This window comes from Cyclopterus lumpus, chromosome 20 (genome assembly GCF_009769545.1).
Source record: "Cyclopterus lumpus isolate fCycLum1 chromosome 20, fCycLum1.pri, whole genome shotgun sequence".
Classification (NCBI taxonomy): domain Eukaryota; kingdom Metazoa; phylum Chordata; class Actinopteri; order Perciformes; family Cyclopteridae; genus Cyclopterus; species Cyclopterus lumpus.
The window spans coordinates 16,052,875-16,073,107 of NC_046985.1; the positions used below are offsets into that span (position 1 = coordinate 16,052,875).

General features: G+C 47.1%; 1 protein-coding gene across 1 annotated transcript in view; it reads right to left on the bottom strand.

The window, feature by feature from the left end:
* Positions 1–12,201: 12,201 nt before the first annotated feature.
* armc4 (armadillo repeat containing 4) overlaps positions 12,202–20,233 on the bottom strand; it is a 41,576-nt gene continuing 33,544 nt past the window's right edge. The window contains exon 20 of the mRNA XM_034560750.1: positions 12,202–12,318. Within this exon, the coding sequence (XP_034416641.1) occupies positions 12,202–12,318 (117 nt within the window). The remainder of the gene's footprint in view (positions 12,319–20,233) is intronic.

The following is a 20,233-nucleotide window of genomic DNA, read 5'->3' on the forward strand; positions in this document are numbered from 1 at the left end:
TGTTGTGATGCGTCATTATAAGTTCGCTCTTTGTAAACATTCGCATCTGCAACTCGCAATTCATATTAAGGGATTTACGTGCAGCCTAATAGGTTTTTAAAAATGAGCAAACAAACAAACAAACGCAATGTGGAAAGAGCATGAGCGCAGACAGCAGGTCCAACTATTATTGGTGAATACATGTCGAGCGCAATGGCAATAAAACCTGCAATAAAACCCTCATCACGAGACTAATTATTCTCCTACTCAGCTTCCAATTTGACTTTTCATAGAAGATGTAACACAATTCCACTCAATTCTATTGCATACATGTTTCACTTGCAACAAACAACGACGGTGAACATATAACGTGCTGCCGTAAATCTAGGCTTCAGACTCGGTGGTGTAGGTTATAAAAACTAGATTTGAGTTTGTTTGTTTTGTATTTATTTCTTTGTTTTTGTCTGTGTTTTAGAAGTCAAGCATCTTGAATATTTCTGCCTGCCTCTTCTGCGCTGCGGTCGCACGTCTGGGCAAAAAACAACAACACTCCCGAATGGTTTATTTTGGTTGGTGCTCTCAATGCCAAACAAACAAACCCCGCACGCTCCACAAGTGTGACATCTTCTATTTTCCCTGCTCTTCCTAGTCGCTCTGGGGAGGTTGAATATTGAATTTGTCACGGGGAAAGAGACGCGCCGTGATGCGGTGCCATCAGCACCCTAGTGCCAAATGTGTAGCCGAGAGGACAATGGGAGTGATGACACCCACAAAGAAACATTATTCCGGCATAATAATTCATATTATATATTATCATTAGACTTAACGTCGTGGAGACTGAAATCAGAATAAAGTGACATTTAAACTCAGTTATGTCCATTCAGAGTTGGATAAACTGGCTTTATCCTCCTCTGACATCCCTGATTCCAAACCTCACTAACCTGAGTACCATTTCAACGCTGAGCCTATCGGTCCATTCCTTTAAAAAAAAAAAAAATAAAGCATCCATCCCTGTGTCAGTGTCTCTCCGTCAGTTACCTGTCCCGGGCCCCTCCTGCGTCTCTCTGCCGTGTAGAACAATAATCCTGCTTCCAGTCGCCCATTCCCTGCTCACATGTTCCCGTCCTGAGATCCTGAGCTCAAACCACACCGACCGCCGTCTCCTCCTCCGCTTTATCCAGCGGCCCGCGCCGCGCCGCCCGGGACTCTGAATAAACCACCCTGCTCGTGTTTCCTAGCACACGGCCCGAACCTGCGAACATACTGCTGATGGTCTACGCCGGTTCCGGGGCAGGGGGCCAGCGGAGGGAAAGAGAGAGAGAGGGAGGGAGGCATCGCGCTGCAAAAAAAGAAAAAGAAAAGTGGGCAGTCGAAATAACTGACTCCGTGGTGGAGTCTGATAATGTTTCTTTTTCTTGAAACAAATGTATCCAGATGACATCTCCTCACAGAGCACACGCTGGCTCCAGGGACTACCTGGTCCTGTTGCCACCATCTCTAATGAGGAAGCCTCCCATCGAGGTTGAACGAGTTAAAGTAGTCAGTGTGCTAACTAACGGCTTCATTAACAGTCCATAATACATGAACTCGTGTTTCATAGATCAGGTACAAGCCATCAAAGATGCACCTTAATTGGTGAAATCGTTGCACAAGGTTCCAGTTGAGTGCAGTGGATCTCTGTTGAATTAATGTGCATTACAGTGTAATTATGGTGAAGAGCTTTATGGTGCAAAATTAGCACACAAAAAACTAATTGATGTGCAGTGAATTTAGTTTTTGGAGCTGCTCGGGGTCCCACTGGTTAATCCAGGTGTCATGAAATCTGTTGTCTCAGAAATTTGACGGAGCCAATTCAAATCTTCTTGCCACATTTGCAGGATGTGTGCCTCTGTCTCTAGAGGAAAGACGTTCTCTACAGTTCCTGCACTGTGCATGGAGACCGAGTTAAACCTGTCAAGTGTCTGCTGCAGGCACACTCTACACCTGTGTTTGGATGCTCGTAAAGAATGCATCATCGTCCCTTCACTGTAACGTCACACCACCTAAATGGAGCCATGTCGAATGTCTTAATTGTACTCCTCCCACAGGAGTTTTTTTGGAACGCCTCATAAATAACTTTCTTTGTATTCCATACAGCTGCACATCGTCGTTTTTTTTGTTGCAAAACATCTTCTTCTTCGAGCTGCCTGAAGCTCAAGTCAACATCAGTGCTTTTGCCTGCAACGATAATTATTCCATCAGATCCAAACCGAACACAATCCAAGCTGTTTTTAGTAACATTCAGAATGAAGAGAGAGAGAGAGAAAAAAAAAGGAGATTATTACCATACATAGCCATGCCACTGTTGGTTACTCCTGAAGCACCCTCTCATTGACTTCCATTATAAAAGATGTCACATTATGGGCTCATGAGTCACAGCTTCTGAGGTCCTCAGCTGTGTGTTCCCTTGGGGTTTATCCAAGGTAGTGATTCAAAGGACGTGACTAAGCAACAAGGGCCATATGAAGGGTTAGGGATGTAATTATTGTTTATTTGTGCTTATTTTCATTTAACGGGGTAAGTTCACTTTTACTAACGGCTTGTGCAAACATAGTATGAATGACCTAGTTATGCGATCACTTTAATTCAGGTCGGGGAAGGTTTTTTTGCTCAGGTCATACACAATATGTACGTTTTTTCGGTCTGGCCTCAAGTGAACCTCTGTTACCTCCAGTGACCTCGTCACTGTTATCTAAAACTGTGTGGGAGAACGACCGTCTCCAGGGACGGGGGAAATCTGGACTGGTCACTGGCATCTCTTTCATGTTATTCCACCTTCTCCAAAGCCCCTGCTTCGGGCTGTTGGCCATTATGGGCGTGCAAAGTCATCCGACAGGTAGGAAGCATGACATCATTAGTCACAGTGTGCTGCTTTGTGGTGGTTGGTGGCCGGAGCTCTGCAGGCATTCCCTTTTCATCTCAAGCTGGAGTTTCATGGAACTTTACCCGCATCTGCTTTTTTTTTTGTTTTCCTCAGATCTTTGTCGCTCTGCTGGTCACTCGGGTTTGACCGATCATGCTTTTTCGAAGCCTGGCACAAAGACACCAATGTTTAGAGGTTGGAGTTGCAGACAGCTGACACCATGTGCAGGCATTGGCAACTGCTGGGCCTGTCGATACAAAAATAATGTACAGTCTGATTTATGGTTAAAGGGCCACCCCACAAATATTACACATCAAAATCCGTTGACTCAACGTAAACAGGACCTACAATTCAGCCTGAGAAAACCGTTCTATGATGTCGTACGTGGCTCTGGAGGAGGTCGGCCAAAGTCTGAGAAAGTAACCTTGATGATGTAATAGTGATGTCATCAGGGTTATCTCAGCCATGGGCTTGAGAAGACCACAAATAAATATGCGCTGTTTACTAGGTGTTGACTGTAATGAAAGATCTTATGGACCGGCTACAGGGAAAGGGAAGACCCCAGTGTTTCTAGCATGTGACCCAAACAAGAGGATTGAAAGCTGGTCACAGCGGCGTTCATCTGGGGGTCTTCATTACAGATGTGGTTATAGAGGCCTCACCCTCACCCTACTATACTGCGCTGTTAGCAAGCTAACAGCTCACACGCCAGTAAACCTGGACCCCTTTCTCAGCTTCTTTCTACGGTCTCCTCGCCGGGTCGTTTCAATCATTTAATTCAATAAAGAGTTACTAAAGGGAGATAAACAAGCTCACTGAGCTAGCTAGCTGGTAAAGCATTACTCAGCGTGCTTGTTAGCTTGGTTTTGGTATTTGCACCATCGACTCCTGCCTCATCGCCCATTCCTCTGTCCTTTGATTATACTCTGGCTGGAGAGGATTACATGAAAGCGGATTATGAAACACTTTTGTAGACTCGTGCTGTCAAAGGTCAGCGCTGTCAAGTTGGGTTGCTTTTGTTCAACAGTGCAAACTTTTGTGTCGAAGTTGAACAAGGCACAAAAGATTTCTTTGAGTGTTTTTCATGTTGCCCTTGAACACTAATCTGCTGATTCAACTGAAATAAACTGATTTCGCTGCAAAGTTTCCCCATTTCAAATGTTGGTGTGACCGGGCCAAAAAGTGATTTTGTTTTTTAATCTGTCACTGCTATTTCCCAATCTTTGTAATTGTGTTATCAGTGGAGTATCCATTTAACAAAAGCCCACATTTTCAATATATCCATATACTGATCTCCATATATGTTACGCTTTGTATCTCAACCTCTGGAGCTTTGTTTTCATACAATGCCGGGAAGGAAACCTCAGTTTAACGCCACCCTACCTCGTCCATCCAAGATGATTTAATTTAAAAGCTATACGTCAGTGTGTTTTTGGGAACATGTAGCTCTGTTCTTGCTTCTAAACTCCGGACATGTTTTATGTAGCCTAGATGCCACTCAGTCTTGTATTGTTTTAACGGAGTTCATTTGTATGAGGGGTTTGTCTGGCCTGCCAGAGGGGCGGTTGTAGTTAAAGTTTTATTTCCCTGCTCTCATAACATTTGTTTTCTCCTTAAACTTTCAATTTAACTCTGATCCCTTTTACAGAAAGCACACCACTAGCGGAGCAAATCAAATGTCTCTGCTTTTGAATAAATAAGATATTGTCGTAAGGAGGTAGCAGAAGATCAGCAGCGTCAAATGGAAGACGCTGTGTCTTTTTTGAGGCATTGACTGTAAAATTGAAAAGCAGGCATTCATTATACATCATGGATCCAGCAGGCAACACCCTGTTGTTGCCTGGGGGTACTCCATCATTCAATGTGTATTAAAGGATCTGGCTATGAAAGGTGGCCATTACGTGAAATCAGCGTTAGCTCAATGTCAACACCTTACGCCATTACAATCTAAATTATTTTCTAAAACCCCAGTCTCTACACCCATAATCTGTCCCCCATTTAAGATGATGTTTTCACTCCAGACTTGGACTTAATTTCGGCGTGTAAACCAAGTTGGAATTACATACCGTAGTGTGCGGACTACTTGTAAAGCCACAGACATATTTGTTCAATAGTTTGCCAGCTTTGGTGGAAAATGTGACTGAGGAGAAAATGTGCAGGTTGTTCAAAATGACCTAATTACTGTTTTCAGGGGTTTTAAACATTTGGGACACTAATCAGCCAGTTGAATCGTGTGCTGTCTGTCCATGTCTACTGAAAGTAATCAAGAGTCCAAACCAAGTGCCATTAGAAGTCACTGCAATTGCTCCTTGAAATTACAGTGGGGAATAATTGCAACTTGGAACACCCAATACTCTTCTTACCCTCCTATCCTCTGTTGTCTCTCTAAATATGGCTTTCCAAGAATAGACAAGTGGCTACTACATAGGCACATACTACTTCAGAGGGAGGCGGTGCCAGTTCAGTATCCAGTGTACGTGAAGGTGATGGATACATCTGTCAGAGAACATGCTTTCCTTGCAAACCGGACCCTCTGATTTTCTTGTACTGGCAATCCAAGTGGTATTAAGTCTGACAAAGCGGTCTTTTTGTGTGCCTAAGCCGTGCCAGAACTACTCACTCACGTTAGAATAACAAAGAGGCATATTTGACTCTTTGTCATTTATAATACCAGTGTGAAAACTTCAGTGAAACGTTTCAGTTATTTCGAGTGTCATCGGCTCTATTATCCTGGTTGTGCTATCTTTGGTTGTTGAGTGTCCAGGTATTTCTTTTTGTTTTTGTGAGCAGACAGTTGCAAAGCTATGAAGTATTTGGGAGTGCTTGGGCAAACTGACAGACAGCAGTGAGCTGGACTGGAACGGGGTGTTATTTATGCATCTCGCGGTGGGAAAGGACATTTATTAATGTCAGAGTTAAAGCAGGACTTTGGAAACATTGGAGTTAAGGAAGAGAATGCCACACACAAAAAATGAGAGGATACAACACCACACCAAAGCAGAAAAATGCATTTTGAACATTTGCCCAATCGACCACTTTTACAAATATGACTTATAATTTTGTGAAGAAACTTAAGCCTGCCGCGTGTACCACCGTTTTGTACTTTGCGCTCATGTCACATAGCAGGCAATCAGCTGCAGATTTAAATAGGATGTTCCATAATGCCTTGCTGATGATTTCTTGATTTGGTGCTATTCCCCTTAGTTGCAGGTCTTCCCCTCAGGTCCAGAGTCGTGATAGCTTGATGAAAAGACTGTGATGAAAACTCTGGGATAATATAATTGTTGGTGTGGTGCCATACGGAGCTCTCAGGTCGGTTTATGATCCAGCAAGGGAAACCTGGCCGGGATTATGGTTCACAGCTGTGCAGCAGGGAGCGTGTGCCAACTCATCACTGTCTGTGTGAGGAACTTGGCATTTTTGAGCATCTTTACTAGACAATATCCTTTGTGTGCAGATGAATAGAACTGCCTGTTGGCTATCAGCGTCCTCTCCTTTCCAGTTATGTAACTGCAAGAAGGAAGGGTCCAGAAAGGCCGCAGGTCATAGAAAACCTTCTGTGAACGCAGAGCTGGAAAGTACTATGAACATCATCACATGTGACATTACAAAGAAGGTTGCAGAGTGAGAAAGACAGTAAATCAGCATACAAAAAATAACTGCAAACATGTTAAAAAAGTAAGAAAGATGCAGTTACGTTCCGAGGCCAATCAGTGTGATTTTATTAAAGCTTGAGTCATACCTTTCAATTTTCATCAAATCAACAGTGGTGTCTAAGATTTCCCAATTCCCTCAATTTCAAGGTCAGGTACAGAACAAAAAGCTATGATCTGTTAATGTGGTTGACAGGCATATCCTAAACCCCGACCCACCCTAACCCCCCTCCCTACCTTCACCTCACACTGACTACAACGGACAGACATCAGATCCGGTGAGCAAAGACTGTTTCATTAAATGTGCTTAGATGTTGAGTGCCGTAACAGTTCAGGATGAGCCAGGTTGACTAATCTAATAGAAGTCCCGCACGGAGCCTCCTCCTATCTGCTCCGCCCTCTCGCATTCACGGCAGGAAAATATATGCGTTTTGATAAGAACAAAAGTTGCTTTTTGATGTTTCTGCAAATCAAGGCCCACTGTACTTCTGGCCGTGTCAAAGCAAAAAAATGGCCCAATATGTGGTTTCTAAGAGCTTGGTGACAGAGGAAGTACTCGTAGGGCCTGCTGGAAAACTACTGAGCTAACCGCTAATATGCTGGCCTGACACTTTTTGTTCCCAGGACTGACACCATTTCCATAAATGAAGAGTTACTGCAGGGTGGAAAACTAATTATCTGAGCTTGCTAACTATCATCCAGCAAGCAAATTGAAAAATAAGTTAATGAAATGTATTCAAAATACATGTTTGCATCCACGACTCCTGTCTCAGTACTATCTTGTGTATTATGTGCTTACACGTAGCAAAAGCTTTGTTGGCTCAAATTAAATAGTTCTTGGCATAAGAGTTCATGTACAAAATAAAATCTTTGCATGTGTAAAACATTGACAACATCAAATCTGAATTGCAAGCCTAATGTTTGTCTGGACCAGAAGCCATTATTCATATTTTTTAGACCTTTTTGGACTCTAGCAGCTTTGAAATCTGACCCAGACCCTGTGGTATTTACCCGCACATTTCTGTGTTTATTTATTGTCATAACAGCTTGTTATTTACACTTAATGAAAGGGAATGTCAGAATTCATTAGTGCAGTGAAAGCTGCTTTTTAATCTCCCGAGGAGTGCAACATTGTGAGATCTTGTCAACTGCTCGAAGGAAGCGGACGCAGAGAGGCAGCAAACAGCGTGTGAGCATGACACACGAGGCTCACTGCAACAGACCGGTGGTGTGAGCATGCCGTAATGATATTAAAGCTAATTTACAGATTGAGAACAGAAACTGTGTTCACCCCCTCGTCCGCTACCAGAGAGCGCTGCTCTGTTTGGATGGAGCTCTGAGAGGCCGTTGTGTCCGGGCATGTTTTTAATGGCAACATTGCACGCTAACCACGCTGCTGCCGCTGTGCAGCAGTTTGATTTTATATTAAAAATGGTCCTTAGACACTGAAGGGGACGGAAAGCCACTTCTAATATTTGGAAATAACTTTTACTGTTCATTAGTTTCTTTTATGAAATATTGCTGGAGGACGCTTGAGGAGGTGTGGGATCTTTAAAAAAAACTTAAAAAGAGCTGTTCCATTTAAAAACAATTAAGCTAGTATCACAATACACAGCTCACTCTCTGAAAGGCTGCTTAACTGTAAAAAAAAGAAAAGAAAAGAAAACCATATATATATACTCACCCAAAATGTGGATAGACAATTTTCCCTACTGTAGAAAGGGCATTTCCACACATAAATCTTAAGTGTGTAATAAAGTCCTTGAATGTGGTTGCATCCATCACCCTGACCTATGGGAAACCTCTGTTGGAGTCTGGACAGGGTGAAGGTCAGGTCAATGGTGAGACATAGCAGCTGAGACACAGGGGTGTGGCAGATGCCAGAGCCCACACTTTCCCTCAAAACAGGAGCAACAACATCAGGGATATCCCTCCACTATTTCCATCCCTTCTGTGAAGCAATGAAAAGCGCCAGATCTTAAATGGTGACCAGAAAGGCCAGAACCGGACGTAATTGCTGCATGTGCCGAGACGTGGAGGCATAACCTCTAATTTCTCGTGAATAATGTCCCTGTGTCAAACAAAATATGCCAAAAACGTGGCGGTTTCTGTTCCTTAGAGGGTTTGTAGCTCAGCTAATACACTCAACGGTGGCTTTATAATCAATGAACCAGAGGGCCGGGCTTCTGAAACTTGCTATTTCCTCTCAGCGTCTCCCCTATGCTCCCCTATGCTCTACAGGTTCAGAGAGGGTATTCAAGCACTGTTTCTTTTCAACAAGTAGTGTAAGTATTGCAATTCAAGCCGTAGCCAGTTTTGGAGACATGATAAATTGCAAAATATGAAGAATTCTTCCCAAGTTTCTTGTTTACATTACGTTTGCAAAATCAGGTTCGAAATCCCACAGGCTGCACCCTCTACTGTACTTTTTGGGTAATACTCTTCACCAATCACAAGCGTGAATTCGGCTACTGAAAATCTAGATGCACATAGCGGGCCAATCAGGGCGGGGCAACCCAAATAGTACCCACAGTATATAACGTAGTGTGCTCTGCTGCCGGACTATCCTTTTTCTCTTTACCGAACTGTCGTCGCTTCAAGAACATCGTCAGCGCCCGTCATGTCCCGGTCTCATCACTGGGATGGACCTACACCGTTTCCATGTTCTCCCTCACCAATTTCCACACAGGAAACAGAAGTGATTGAACTAAATACTCTAATGTCTGCTGCATTGTCCTCATCTGGACAAGCGGTGATGTATTCAGGGACCTCATCTCCAGCACTGGACTTGTGCAAGTCAGCCTCCCATGGGCCAGTCTTCTATTTATTAATATCGTTCTATCTCTGAGATATGTCAGGCTCTTCTTCAGGGTCTGGGCTTATTGGAACAACACCAGACTGGTGAAAAGGGTGGGCTGTGGTACATCTACATGCCCCTGTGTATTCATCGGGATCACTGTACCTATAGAGTCCAGTAGGCTAGAGGGTTCTGTGTACTCCTCGAGCGTCAACTATGAATGTCTCGGGGAAAGCGTGTTAATATTAACGCATAGTGTCTTTTCAAAATAAAGGTCACGTCTTCACAGGAAGTTTAGGTTTAGGCAACAAAACCTCTTCCTTTGACGTTAACTTCACTGACTTATGTGACTAACGGCTGACGTCACAAAATGTCAACGTTTACTTATAGTTTCTCACGGGACACAAACTAGCGGTCTCCTTGACGACTTCTTTTTGTGTTTGTTTGACCCACCCATCACCCCTTTGGTCTCTCTGTGTGTACCATCTCGCACTTTATACTACTTCAGTTGTTTACAATGGAGTTAGTTGCAAGCCCGATGCCTCGGATGCAGTCGATAAAGAGTGCCTCTGTGCGTCGTTGTTGAGGAGCACTGAACAAGCTGCGGTATTTGGGAGTGAGAACAGGTTGAACTTCCATGGTTTGTGAAATTGTTTATATTTATTATAATACTTTATTACTAAAAGTAAGATGGGTGTTACATATGGGGTTTAGGTTTTGTTCTGAAATGAATTCTTGGTAGACAAGAGCGAGGCGCACAGAAGTACTGGGTGGATGGAAAAACAGATCATTTGTCAAGAAATAGTTCCAATATGTAACTCCCACTGAAACCACAACATGTTTTTGCTAAGCGTATCTTTTTTAACTTTGTTTCCCCATGATTTTAGTCTTCATGAAAAGCTAGCCTAACTACATCCACTCCAGCTCTGCACAACGCATAGATGAACCTAATATTGATCTTCTCATCTTACTTTTGGAAGGAGATCAGATAAGCTATTCCCCAAAATGTTGAAGTATTAGGAAATTAGCACTAAACGAGAAAAGGAGCTAAAATTAAGAAAAATCACAGAACCTCAAAAAAAATCATGAAAAAAACCAGCATGAGAAAAGGAAACTTTGAGCAGCCACTGAAGGAAAAAAAACAATGTTTCCCTCATTGTTTGTTGAAGTGACGAGACGCTTTTCCTTTAAACAGGATTACATTTGACACGAAGCATGTCGCGGCGGTTATAAAGCTTGCTGCATGGAATTAAAGAGCCATTAATCATTGTGAGTTTATTTGCTCTGAGTGGTTTGTAAGTGGCTTCCTTCAGTTCAGAGTTTCAGTTTTTCTGAAGGAAGTTGCTTCTTCAGAGTAATAAGCTCCCTCATCTAAAATCCTCCTTCCACTGACCCCCGCTAACAGCTGGTAGTGTTTAAACTTCAAAAGAGTGATGAAGATTTTCAGCCACATATTTTCAATGTTTTGCTAATTTTCTATTTTAGCACGTGGACGATATTAATGATGAAAGTCCCATGAGATTTTGTGGCAGCCTCTGTGGTTGAGTGCTGAGCATCTAAGCTAACTGGGACCAGGACAGTGGGATCAGAGAGACAGAGAGGCTGACAGACATGCGAGGAGGCAAACAGTGGTGGAGGCCAACGGTCTCAGACTGGAACCTGCTGTGCAAAAGGCTGTCAAGCCTGACATGGCCTGTTTGTAATAAACAAGAACAGAAGACCCAAAAAAATCAGACGAGACTGGATCAGCTGCAATGATGTGCACACGCACACCATTACTATAGTGACTAAATATGTACAATATTAAAAAAGAAAAACAAAGTAAAGCAACAACAAAGTACTTTTAGGAAAAAGCGGGTCATATTTTCACCCAAAATCCTTCATTGGACTGTTTTGTAGTTGGTGCTCACTGAGAGCTTTGGTGGAGGGATGAATCCCAACTACGAAAAATATTTTTGATTTTACTGGACAAAAATAATGAGCTTGTTTGGAAAATATATTTCATTATTCATAATAAATACTCCTACAAAATCTGAAATGACTTTATAATAAAATTGGAGTAATGTGGAAAATCCTGCTTCAATTCATAATATCTGTGATGTAGACAGGGCACACTATTGTATTCCTGATTGTTATAAATATTTGATACATATTGATACATCACGTGCTGAATAACCAACAGCGAGTTACTTTGTTTGTCTAAATGTCTCATAGAGAACACAGAAGTGTCCAGACTGCATAGGAGGATGTTGAGCAACCCTAGCAGATGTGGATCTTGTTTAGATATTGCGGTCTCGTGTATCACTGAAGGAATGTTACTGCAGAGGACGCTGAGTGTTTCACGCTGAACAACGTATGGGGTATTTGGCGCCAGATCAAACGTGAAGAAGAAGCGTTTATTTTTATCATCGCAGTCAGAGAGCGAGAAGCGGGCTTCCTAAAATGTTTGCACCATTTCGCGATGAGGTAGCTGATTGAAAACGGGGGATAAAAGTTGGCCGCCAGTGATGGAAGCAGCCGCTCAAATAAATACAGACTCATCAATCAAGGTCCGACATTTTTATTTGAACATATTCAAACCACTTTTCTCATACATTTCATTTGAAGCGTCTTCTTTTTTCGAACACATTAAAAACAAACTCGAACATACATTTCATTTGAAGCGTCTTCTTTTTTCGAACACATTAAAAACAAACTCGAACACATTTAAAACAAACTCGAACATACATTTCATTTGAAGCGTCTTCTTTTTTCGAACACATTAAAAACAAACTCGAACACATTTAAAACAAACTCGAACATACATTTAATTTGAAGCGTCTTCTTTTTTCGAACACATTTAAAACAAACTCTGACGCTCAACTAAAGGGTCACTTATATAATCGGGCGTCCCTATTCGCATTGGCCATCATTCGCATGTTGCGCACACAGCCAGCAGCAGCATCCTGGAGCGTCTCATTGCGAGAGTGCATGCACTCGATGAGGGGCTGTCGGAGTACAGAGGGATGGAGGTTACAGTTTGCAGCAGGAACAGATTCCCAAAGAATCATATATTTCCAAACAGTTTGCTAATACACCTTACATCCCTAATGTAGAGCCCAAACAGGTAGCTTGCTACACACGTTGCCATGGCAGCAGCAGCCAATGGGCACTACCACCAGCACGGGCCTGCAGAGATATACAGTGGCTGTGAGGCGACAGTCTCGTAATGTGTGTGTCCCTGTGTGTGTGTGTGTGTGTGTGTGTGTGTGTGTCCCACCATACCCTTCCAAAATGCCTCGGCAGCAAAGGGGTTGCAGCTGCGAGCACACATGCTTCTGTAAGTTCGTTCAGATGAAAGTCGACATTAAAAACCTGAGCATGAACCACACCACTGAACAGCCCTCCCGATGCTCTAAAGGTCAGATTATATCCGACTAGTGGCTTCTGTAAATGGATCTCGTTAGATCTCATTGCAGAACAAGGCTTATTTTTTGGGGTTACATAAAACCAAACATTTTTGAAGATCTTTTGTCCGCTTTAAGAGTTGCGCATTTGTTGCAGAAATGAGCAGAAAAAGGGGAACACACAGGACATGTGCAATACCACTGAGTGGCATGCGTTGTGGAAGGGTGAGCTTTTTTCTCCTCTATTTTATCTGCAGCGAAATCACTACATTATGTTTGTGGGCGGCTGTGGGGCTGAATCAAAATAAAAGTAAATGCAAGCATAAATACTCTGGTGCAATGGATGGATCTAAATGTGTTCAATGTGTGCTCCTTGGTAAAATCACAATGGAGTGCCACTGAGGTTTCCTAAGCCACACTTGCAATTATTTTGGATCGTCTTGTTTACATCCATAATGAACCAACGGCAACATTACATCCCTCAAGTAAGCACTTAAGGACTCCCCGCTCCTAAACATAATGAAGCTTTGATGAATACAGTAACTGCTGAGACATCTGAGGCACTTCTGAGCCCCATACATCAGGGCCTTGTTCCCCACTGAATGAAGAGGGATTTCCAAAAAGATTTTTCTTGCACAAAAATCATGCTGCAGCAGGCTCACTAGTGGTGTTTGAACACCATTGGGATTGTTTCCCCTGGTTTCACCGCAACAATGCCACATCCCTGTTGATCCCGAGCAGCACAGAGGACAATATCTAAGACTGTCGCTGTAAAAAATGAAATGATCCAAGAACTAAGTCCCTTTGAAACAGACAAAAGAGCCACTGATTTAGATTTAGTTTCAGGCAGCAGAATGATTCGAAAAGCTTCTGGTGTATTTAACCATTTTCTAAATTTGTCTCTGTAACAGGTTTCCCTGTTACCCGGTGAGTCTCGGACTGGTACAGAGGCAGCGCACAGCTTGAGGTCGTTTTCAAAAGGCTTTATTTGCTGACAAACACACATACACGCTCGGTGACGTTCCTCGCTCTCCTCTTCGCCTCTCAGTCCCTCCTGCTCTTTATTGGGAAGAGACAGATTAACCCCAGCTGAGGCTGATTAACCGTCAGCCCCAGCTGAAACTGATTAGACATCATCCCGGCACTGTTCCCTGAACCACACCCCCGCTCCACCCACTCTACACCTGAGTCTAACCACACCCCACTGCCACATACCTCCACCGCCCGTTTTAGGGCAGGGTGCCATCTGGCCTAACCTACTCCCCCTCCCCCCCATGAGAGCGGGAGAGGAAGTCGGCCACGACCATCTGCGTCCCCGGCCTATGGATCACCTTGAAATTAAAAGGCTGTAAAGCCAGATACCACCGAGTGATCCGGGCGTTGGTATCTTTCATGCGGTGGAGTCACTGCAGCGGGGCATGGTCCGACCAGAGGGTGAATGAGCGTCCCAGGAGGTAGTAGCGCAGGGAGTCGACCGCCCACCGGATGGCCAGGCACTCCCTTCTCCACCGTGCTGTACCTGGCCTCTCTCTCTGACAGCTTCCGGCTGATGTACAGGACTGGGCGGTCAACCCCCTCTACCTGCTGGGACAAAACAGCCCCCAGCCCTCTGTTCGACGCATCAGTCTGCAGAGTAAAAAGAGAAAAGTTAGGTGTGTGAAGGAGTGGTTCCCCACAGAGAGCTTGCTTTACCTTCTCGAACACCAACTGGCACTGCTCCGTCCACTGGACCGGATCTGAGGCACCTTTCCGGGTGAGGACAGTCAAGGGGCTGGTCAGCTCCGCAAAGTTTGGGATGAACCGTCTGTAATAGCCCGCCAGCCCCAAAAACTGCCTCACCTCTTTTTTTGTCTTGGGCGGCGGGCAGGCGGCAATGGCGGCAGTCTTGTCTACCTGAGGGCGCACCTGCCCGGCGCCCAAGTGGTACCCCAGATACCGTACCTCCCTCCGTCCAACTGCACACTTCCCTGGGTTGGCAGTGAGCCCCGCCTGCCTCAGGGACTCCAGCACCGCGCCCACCCGCTGCACATGCTCCGCCCAGGTGGTGCTGTGGATGATCACATCATCCAGGTAGGCGGCCGCATATGCAGCGTGCGGACGCAGCACCTGGTCCATGAGGCGCTAAAAGGTGGCTGGGGCCCCAAACAACCCAAAGGGAAGCGTGGTGAATTGGTACAAACCAAACGGAGTGGAGAAGGCAGTCTTTTCCTTGGACTCTGGCGAGTCTGCCAGTAGCCCTTGGTTAAATCCAGGGTCGTAAAAAAACGCGCAGTGCCCAGTCGGTCCAGGAGTTCGTCGACCCGGGGCATCGGGTAAGCATCGAACCGTGACACATCATTCACCCTGCGATAGTCCACACAGAACCGTATAGACCCATCCTTCTTGACAACAAGAACGATGGGGCTACACCAGGCACTGTGTGACTCTTCTATTACCCCCATCTCCAGCAAAGCAGCCAATTCCCTCTGAACCACTTTTCTCTTGTGTTCAGGTAACCTGTAGGGCCGTAACCGCACCGTCACGCCCGGAGGAGTCTCAATCTCGTGCATGATGAGGTTTGTACGTCCTGGCAGGAGAGAGAACACGTCAGAAAACCGCTCTTGCAACTGGGCAATATCTGTTCTCTGGGTCCCGGAGAGATGGTCTTCACAAAGGAGCGAGGCCGGATTGGTGGATTTTGGGACCTCAGGCCCCAGCTCCTCTCTCTCAGATACCGCAGACACCAGAGAAACAGACTCCGTCTCCCTCCATGCTTTTAGGAGGTTGAGGTGATAAATCTGTGTAGCTCCACCCCTGTCAGAACACACCACCTCATAGTCGACATCCCCCACTCGCCGTGTGACCACAAAGGGCCCTTGCCACTTGGCCAGGAGTTTAGAGCTGGAAGAAGGAAGCAATACAAGTACCTTCTCTCCCGGCGTGAATTGTCTCAGCCTGGCCCCTCTGTCGTACAGGCGTTGTTGCCGTCCCTGGGCCTGGAGCAAATTCTCACGTGACAGCCGACCCAGTGTGTGGAGCTTTGCTCGCAGGTCCAGGACGTACTAGATCTCGTTTTTGCTGGTGCTCGGCCCCTCCTCCCAGTTTTCTTTAATGAGGTCGAGCACCCCCCTCTGAGTCCTGCCGAACAAAAGTTCAAAGGGAGAAAATCCCGTGGAGGCCTGGGGGACCTCCCGCACTGCAAACAACAGAGAGTCAAGCCATTTATCCCAATTACGCACATCTTCGCTAATAAATTTACGGATCATGGACTTCAAAGTCTTATTCAGACGCTCCACCAGACCGTCTGTCTGTGGGTGGTACACACTGGTCCGAATAGACTTGATGCCCAGTAACCCGTAAAGTTCTCTCAGTGTTCGTGACATGAACTGGGTGCCCTGGTCAGTCAGAATCTCTTTCGGGATTCCGACTTGGGAGATGACCTGAAACAGCGCCTGCGCGACACTTTTCGCAGAAATGTTGCGCAACGGCACTGCCTCCGGATATCGTGTTGCGTAATCCACCAGGACTAATACAAAGCGATATCTGCGTGCACTCCGGTGAAATGGCCCGATGAGGTCCATGCCGATTCGCTCGAACGGAACCTCCATTAATGGCAGAGGACGCAAAGGCGCCCTCGGAATGGCCGGGTGGTTTACCAATTGACACTCCGGGCAGGACGCACACCAACGGCGCACATCCGCCCGGATCCCCGGCCAATAAAATCGGGTCATTATCCGGTCTAGTGTTTTATCGTATCCCATGTGACCAGCCATCGGGTTATAATGAGCCGCCTGGAAAATCATTTCCCGGCGGCTCTTCGGCACCAGCAACTGGGTGCTTTCCTCTCCTGTCTGAGCGTCACGGCTCACTCGGTACAGTCTGTCCCTAATCAATGAAAAGTGCGGATATGACTGCGCTGCGTCAGGGCGCACCAGGTGACCATCAATTCGTATCACTTGGTCAAAGGCTGAGCGTAGAGTGTCGTCCCGAGACTGCTCGAGTGGAAAATCTTCCATGGAGTGAAACCGGCGGAGCCTCCCGTGGAGACTCCACCGGCTCCCCCTCCCCGTCTGCAGTGTCGGACGACCTTGCGTCGCCGCTGAGCACCGCGCAGATATCGCATGTCCCTGTAGGCCGTGAACGCACCCCCCGTATCTAATTTCCACTGACACCATAGGATATTCGTGAACGTCCCCATGCACACACATTATCTTTACCCACAATGCCTCCATCAATGCCCCGGGTCGAACCAGGCTCTGGTGGATCATAGACTGCGTACAGCCCGAATCCACCATCGCCTGGTGTGTCCCCCCCTGGATTCTTACCGGAACCCGTTACGTCGCTCCCGGACCGGGGGAAGGTGTTGGAGAGCCGGCAACCCGAATCACCTGGCCCACCTCCATCAGCGGGCACTCCTTCCGGAAGTGCCCGGGCTGCCCGCACCTCCAACACTCCTGCCCTGGTGTTCGAGAACCCCCCTGTAGGTCAGGAAGAGTGCCGGTGCTGTCGGTGGGCGGAAGCTCGGGGACCCGCGGGAGGGGTGCCGGCGTCGACCCCGCCAGGGCCTGTGTGGGTGGCCTCCTCCGCGGGCAGGTGTTGGCCGGAACGAAGCCGGCATGAGACCGATGTCCCCCTGACCAGGTGCATGAACCGCCAGGTGGTCCTCCGCTAGGGTGACGTCAGTCACCAGCAGCGACGGCCGGTGGCAGCGGACCCACGCCGCGGTCCCGGACGGTAATCCGCCGACAAACTGCTCGAGGACGAGCTTTTCCACCACCTCCAGCGCCGTTCCCGGACCCCCGGGTTGTAGCCATCTGGTGGCCGCGTCCTCGAGCCGCTGCGCAAAAGCGAAGGGACAGTCCTCCGGCCCCAGCCTGGCCTCACGGAACCTCCGCCGGTGGTCCTCTGGGGACAGGCCCATCCGGTCGATCACCGCCTTGCGCACATTCGGATAGCTCTGCCTGGCTGCCGGGGGGAGTCCCAGGGCCGCTGTCTGTGCCTCCCCAGCCAGCAGAGGCAAGAGCCGGACCGCCCACACGCCTCCGCTGTTGCCTCGAACGAATCGAGGAAGGACTGGGCATCGTCCCCTGCTGTCATCCGGTGAAGGGCCACGTCTATACCCGCGGAGGAAGCCGCCGGCGGTGGAACCGCAGCTGTCCGTGCTGCAAGCTGCTCCAGGGCGAACGCTTGCCTCCCCGCCAGCATCTGCCCCAGCGCCACGATCGACTGGCTCGGCACCTCCGGCTGCTGCTCCCGGTTTTCCATCTGTCCGCCCCACGTTGGGCTCCACTGTAACAGGTTTCCCTGTTACCCGGTGAGTCTCGGACTGGTACAGAGGCAGCGCACAGCTTGAGGTCGTTTTCAAAAGGCTTTATTTGCTGACAAACACACATACACGCTCGGTGACGTTCCTCGCTCTCCTCTTCGTCCCTCCTGCTCTTTATTGGGAAGAGACAGATTAACCCCAGCTGAGGCTGATTAACCCTCAGCCCCAGCTGAAACTGATTAGACATCATCCCGGTACTGTTCCCTGAACCACACCCCCGCTCCACCCACTCTACACCTGAGTCTAACCACACCCCACTGCCACAGTCTCCCCCTTGTCTCCCTCTTATTCAAAACCTTCCCATCCTGTTCAGCACTGGCTCCGCATATCAACATAGGAAGTGATGGGATTCCTTTGTCACACAAATTGAATGTCACTCGTCAAGTGCGGACGCGACCCCTTGGCTTCACTCTGCAACACACTGGGTGCAAAAGCAAATCATGGTTTCACTGTAAACAAGTCGGTTTGTAACTTAAGTTATGTACAAAGAAACTTAAAATAAGTCCATGTTGACTCCACAGAGGACACCAACAACAGTCTTCTGCCTGTGTTTGTTGACCCATCCACCCACCAGACGTCCTCCATTACTCCCGTCATAATTGCTACGGCCACTGGCTGGGAAAGGGAACCAGCCGGCGGATCAGCGCCTGTAGGGCACACCCAAGACTGTTTTCCTCATTATTGTGTTCATAATGCATGTCGTAGAGGGGCTGAGTCTGACCCTGACCCCTCTCCACGTCACATTCAAACCTACATTTGTGTGGTTAGCAAACAGCCGGAGAAGCAGAGAGAAGACATTCCCAGGATTTTTTTAGCGCAAAGATAAAAAGCAAAAGAGGTGAGCCAGCTTGTGTGTGTATGTGTGTGTGTGTGTGTGTGTGTGTGTGTGCACGTGAAAAATGGCTGTGAGAAAATAATATCCTTCCTCCCGATTACAATCACATCATTTTGTGGAGAAAACCGTCACGCAGCCGTCCAAGACGTCAGCTCCTCCTCAACGTGTCGAGGAGTCAATGGGAAACATTTGCCCTGAGCCATGTCTCTCTTTTTTTTTAAATAGCATCTAAAACACCTCCAAAAGCAAACCTTCCATCCACAGGCTCCAGAAAACATACCGCTCACTAAACAAGTCTCTTTTGTGAAAAGAGAGGATGCCTGAAATGTGCCAGAGGCGGCGTTTTTTGCCAACCTCATAGGACGGTATTCAGACGTCGCCAAATAAGGTCTCCCAAAGCGCACGGCGAGGCTAAGATAAGCGTGTCTCTCTTTGCTGCTTTTCTCTCTCGCTTGCTCTTTCCCTCCCAGCTGGGATCTCTGGGAACATAATACGCCGCTTGTTAGATATTGCCTGACCTAGGTAACATGAACACTTGCCACGCGTTTGAAAAACTGAATCAGGAGTTTTTGCACTTCAGAGAGCTCCAGTGAGTCCTGACCTCCAAGAAGGGAGAGCCCTGGGGAACACCCTCCCCCCTGGCTGAAGTCTGAGAGCACCTTATCGCACACGGAGGTGTCACAGTGTTAAGTGCGCTCTGCCTGCAGGAGTTCAGGTTTAAATTCCCCTTGTGCCATTAAGGCTCCATCACCCCCCACCCCCACCGTTCTACCCCAGCATCCCCATGTTTTAGACTCCACTGTGGGGGCAAACAGCACAAACAGACAGCAGTGTTTAGCTCGGGCTAAGGGGAAGCTGGTGAGGGAAGTCAAGGTAAACAACATTCCCTGCAGCCTCCAGCGAGCCAGAGACTGTTAAGCTGCTTTCTCTGTGTCTCCAAAGAGGAAGAGGAAAAAGGGAGGGCCGCTTTCAAATCAATGGCTTTAAGGGGAGTGCTTTTCAGCCTGAACTCCTCTGAGCCCGTGCAACCTGGAGAACATGGCTTGGCCCTTCTGGATCCCAGCGTGAGGGACAAAGGCTCTGAAACATTAAGCTCCACGGACCTCAAAAAGCACAGTAGTCATAACAGAGCGGGCCAGCGAGCGACGCCTGTATCCTCTGCTCGCCACACCCACAACCCGAAGTCATGTTACGCGCAGAACCAACGGGACACTGTAGAAACCCTGTGATGCTCGGCTTGGTTTATTCCTTTCCCTCACATTTGGTGTAATGATGCCCACCCCCATGAACGGAGGTCGTGGCCATGTAAGAGAGAAATAAAACAAACACTAGCCATGCTGGGGCAGAAGTGTGCTCATGGCAACAAAAGTTTAGTT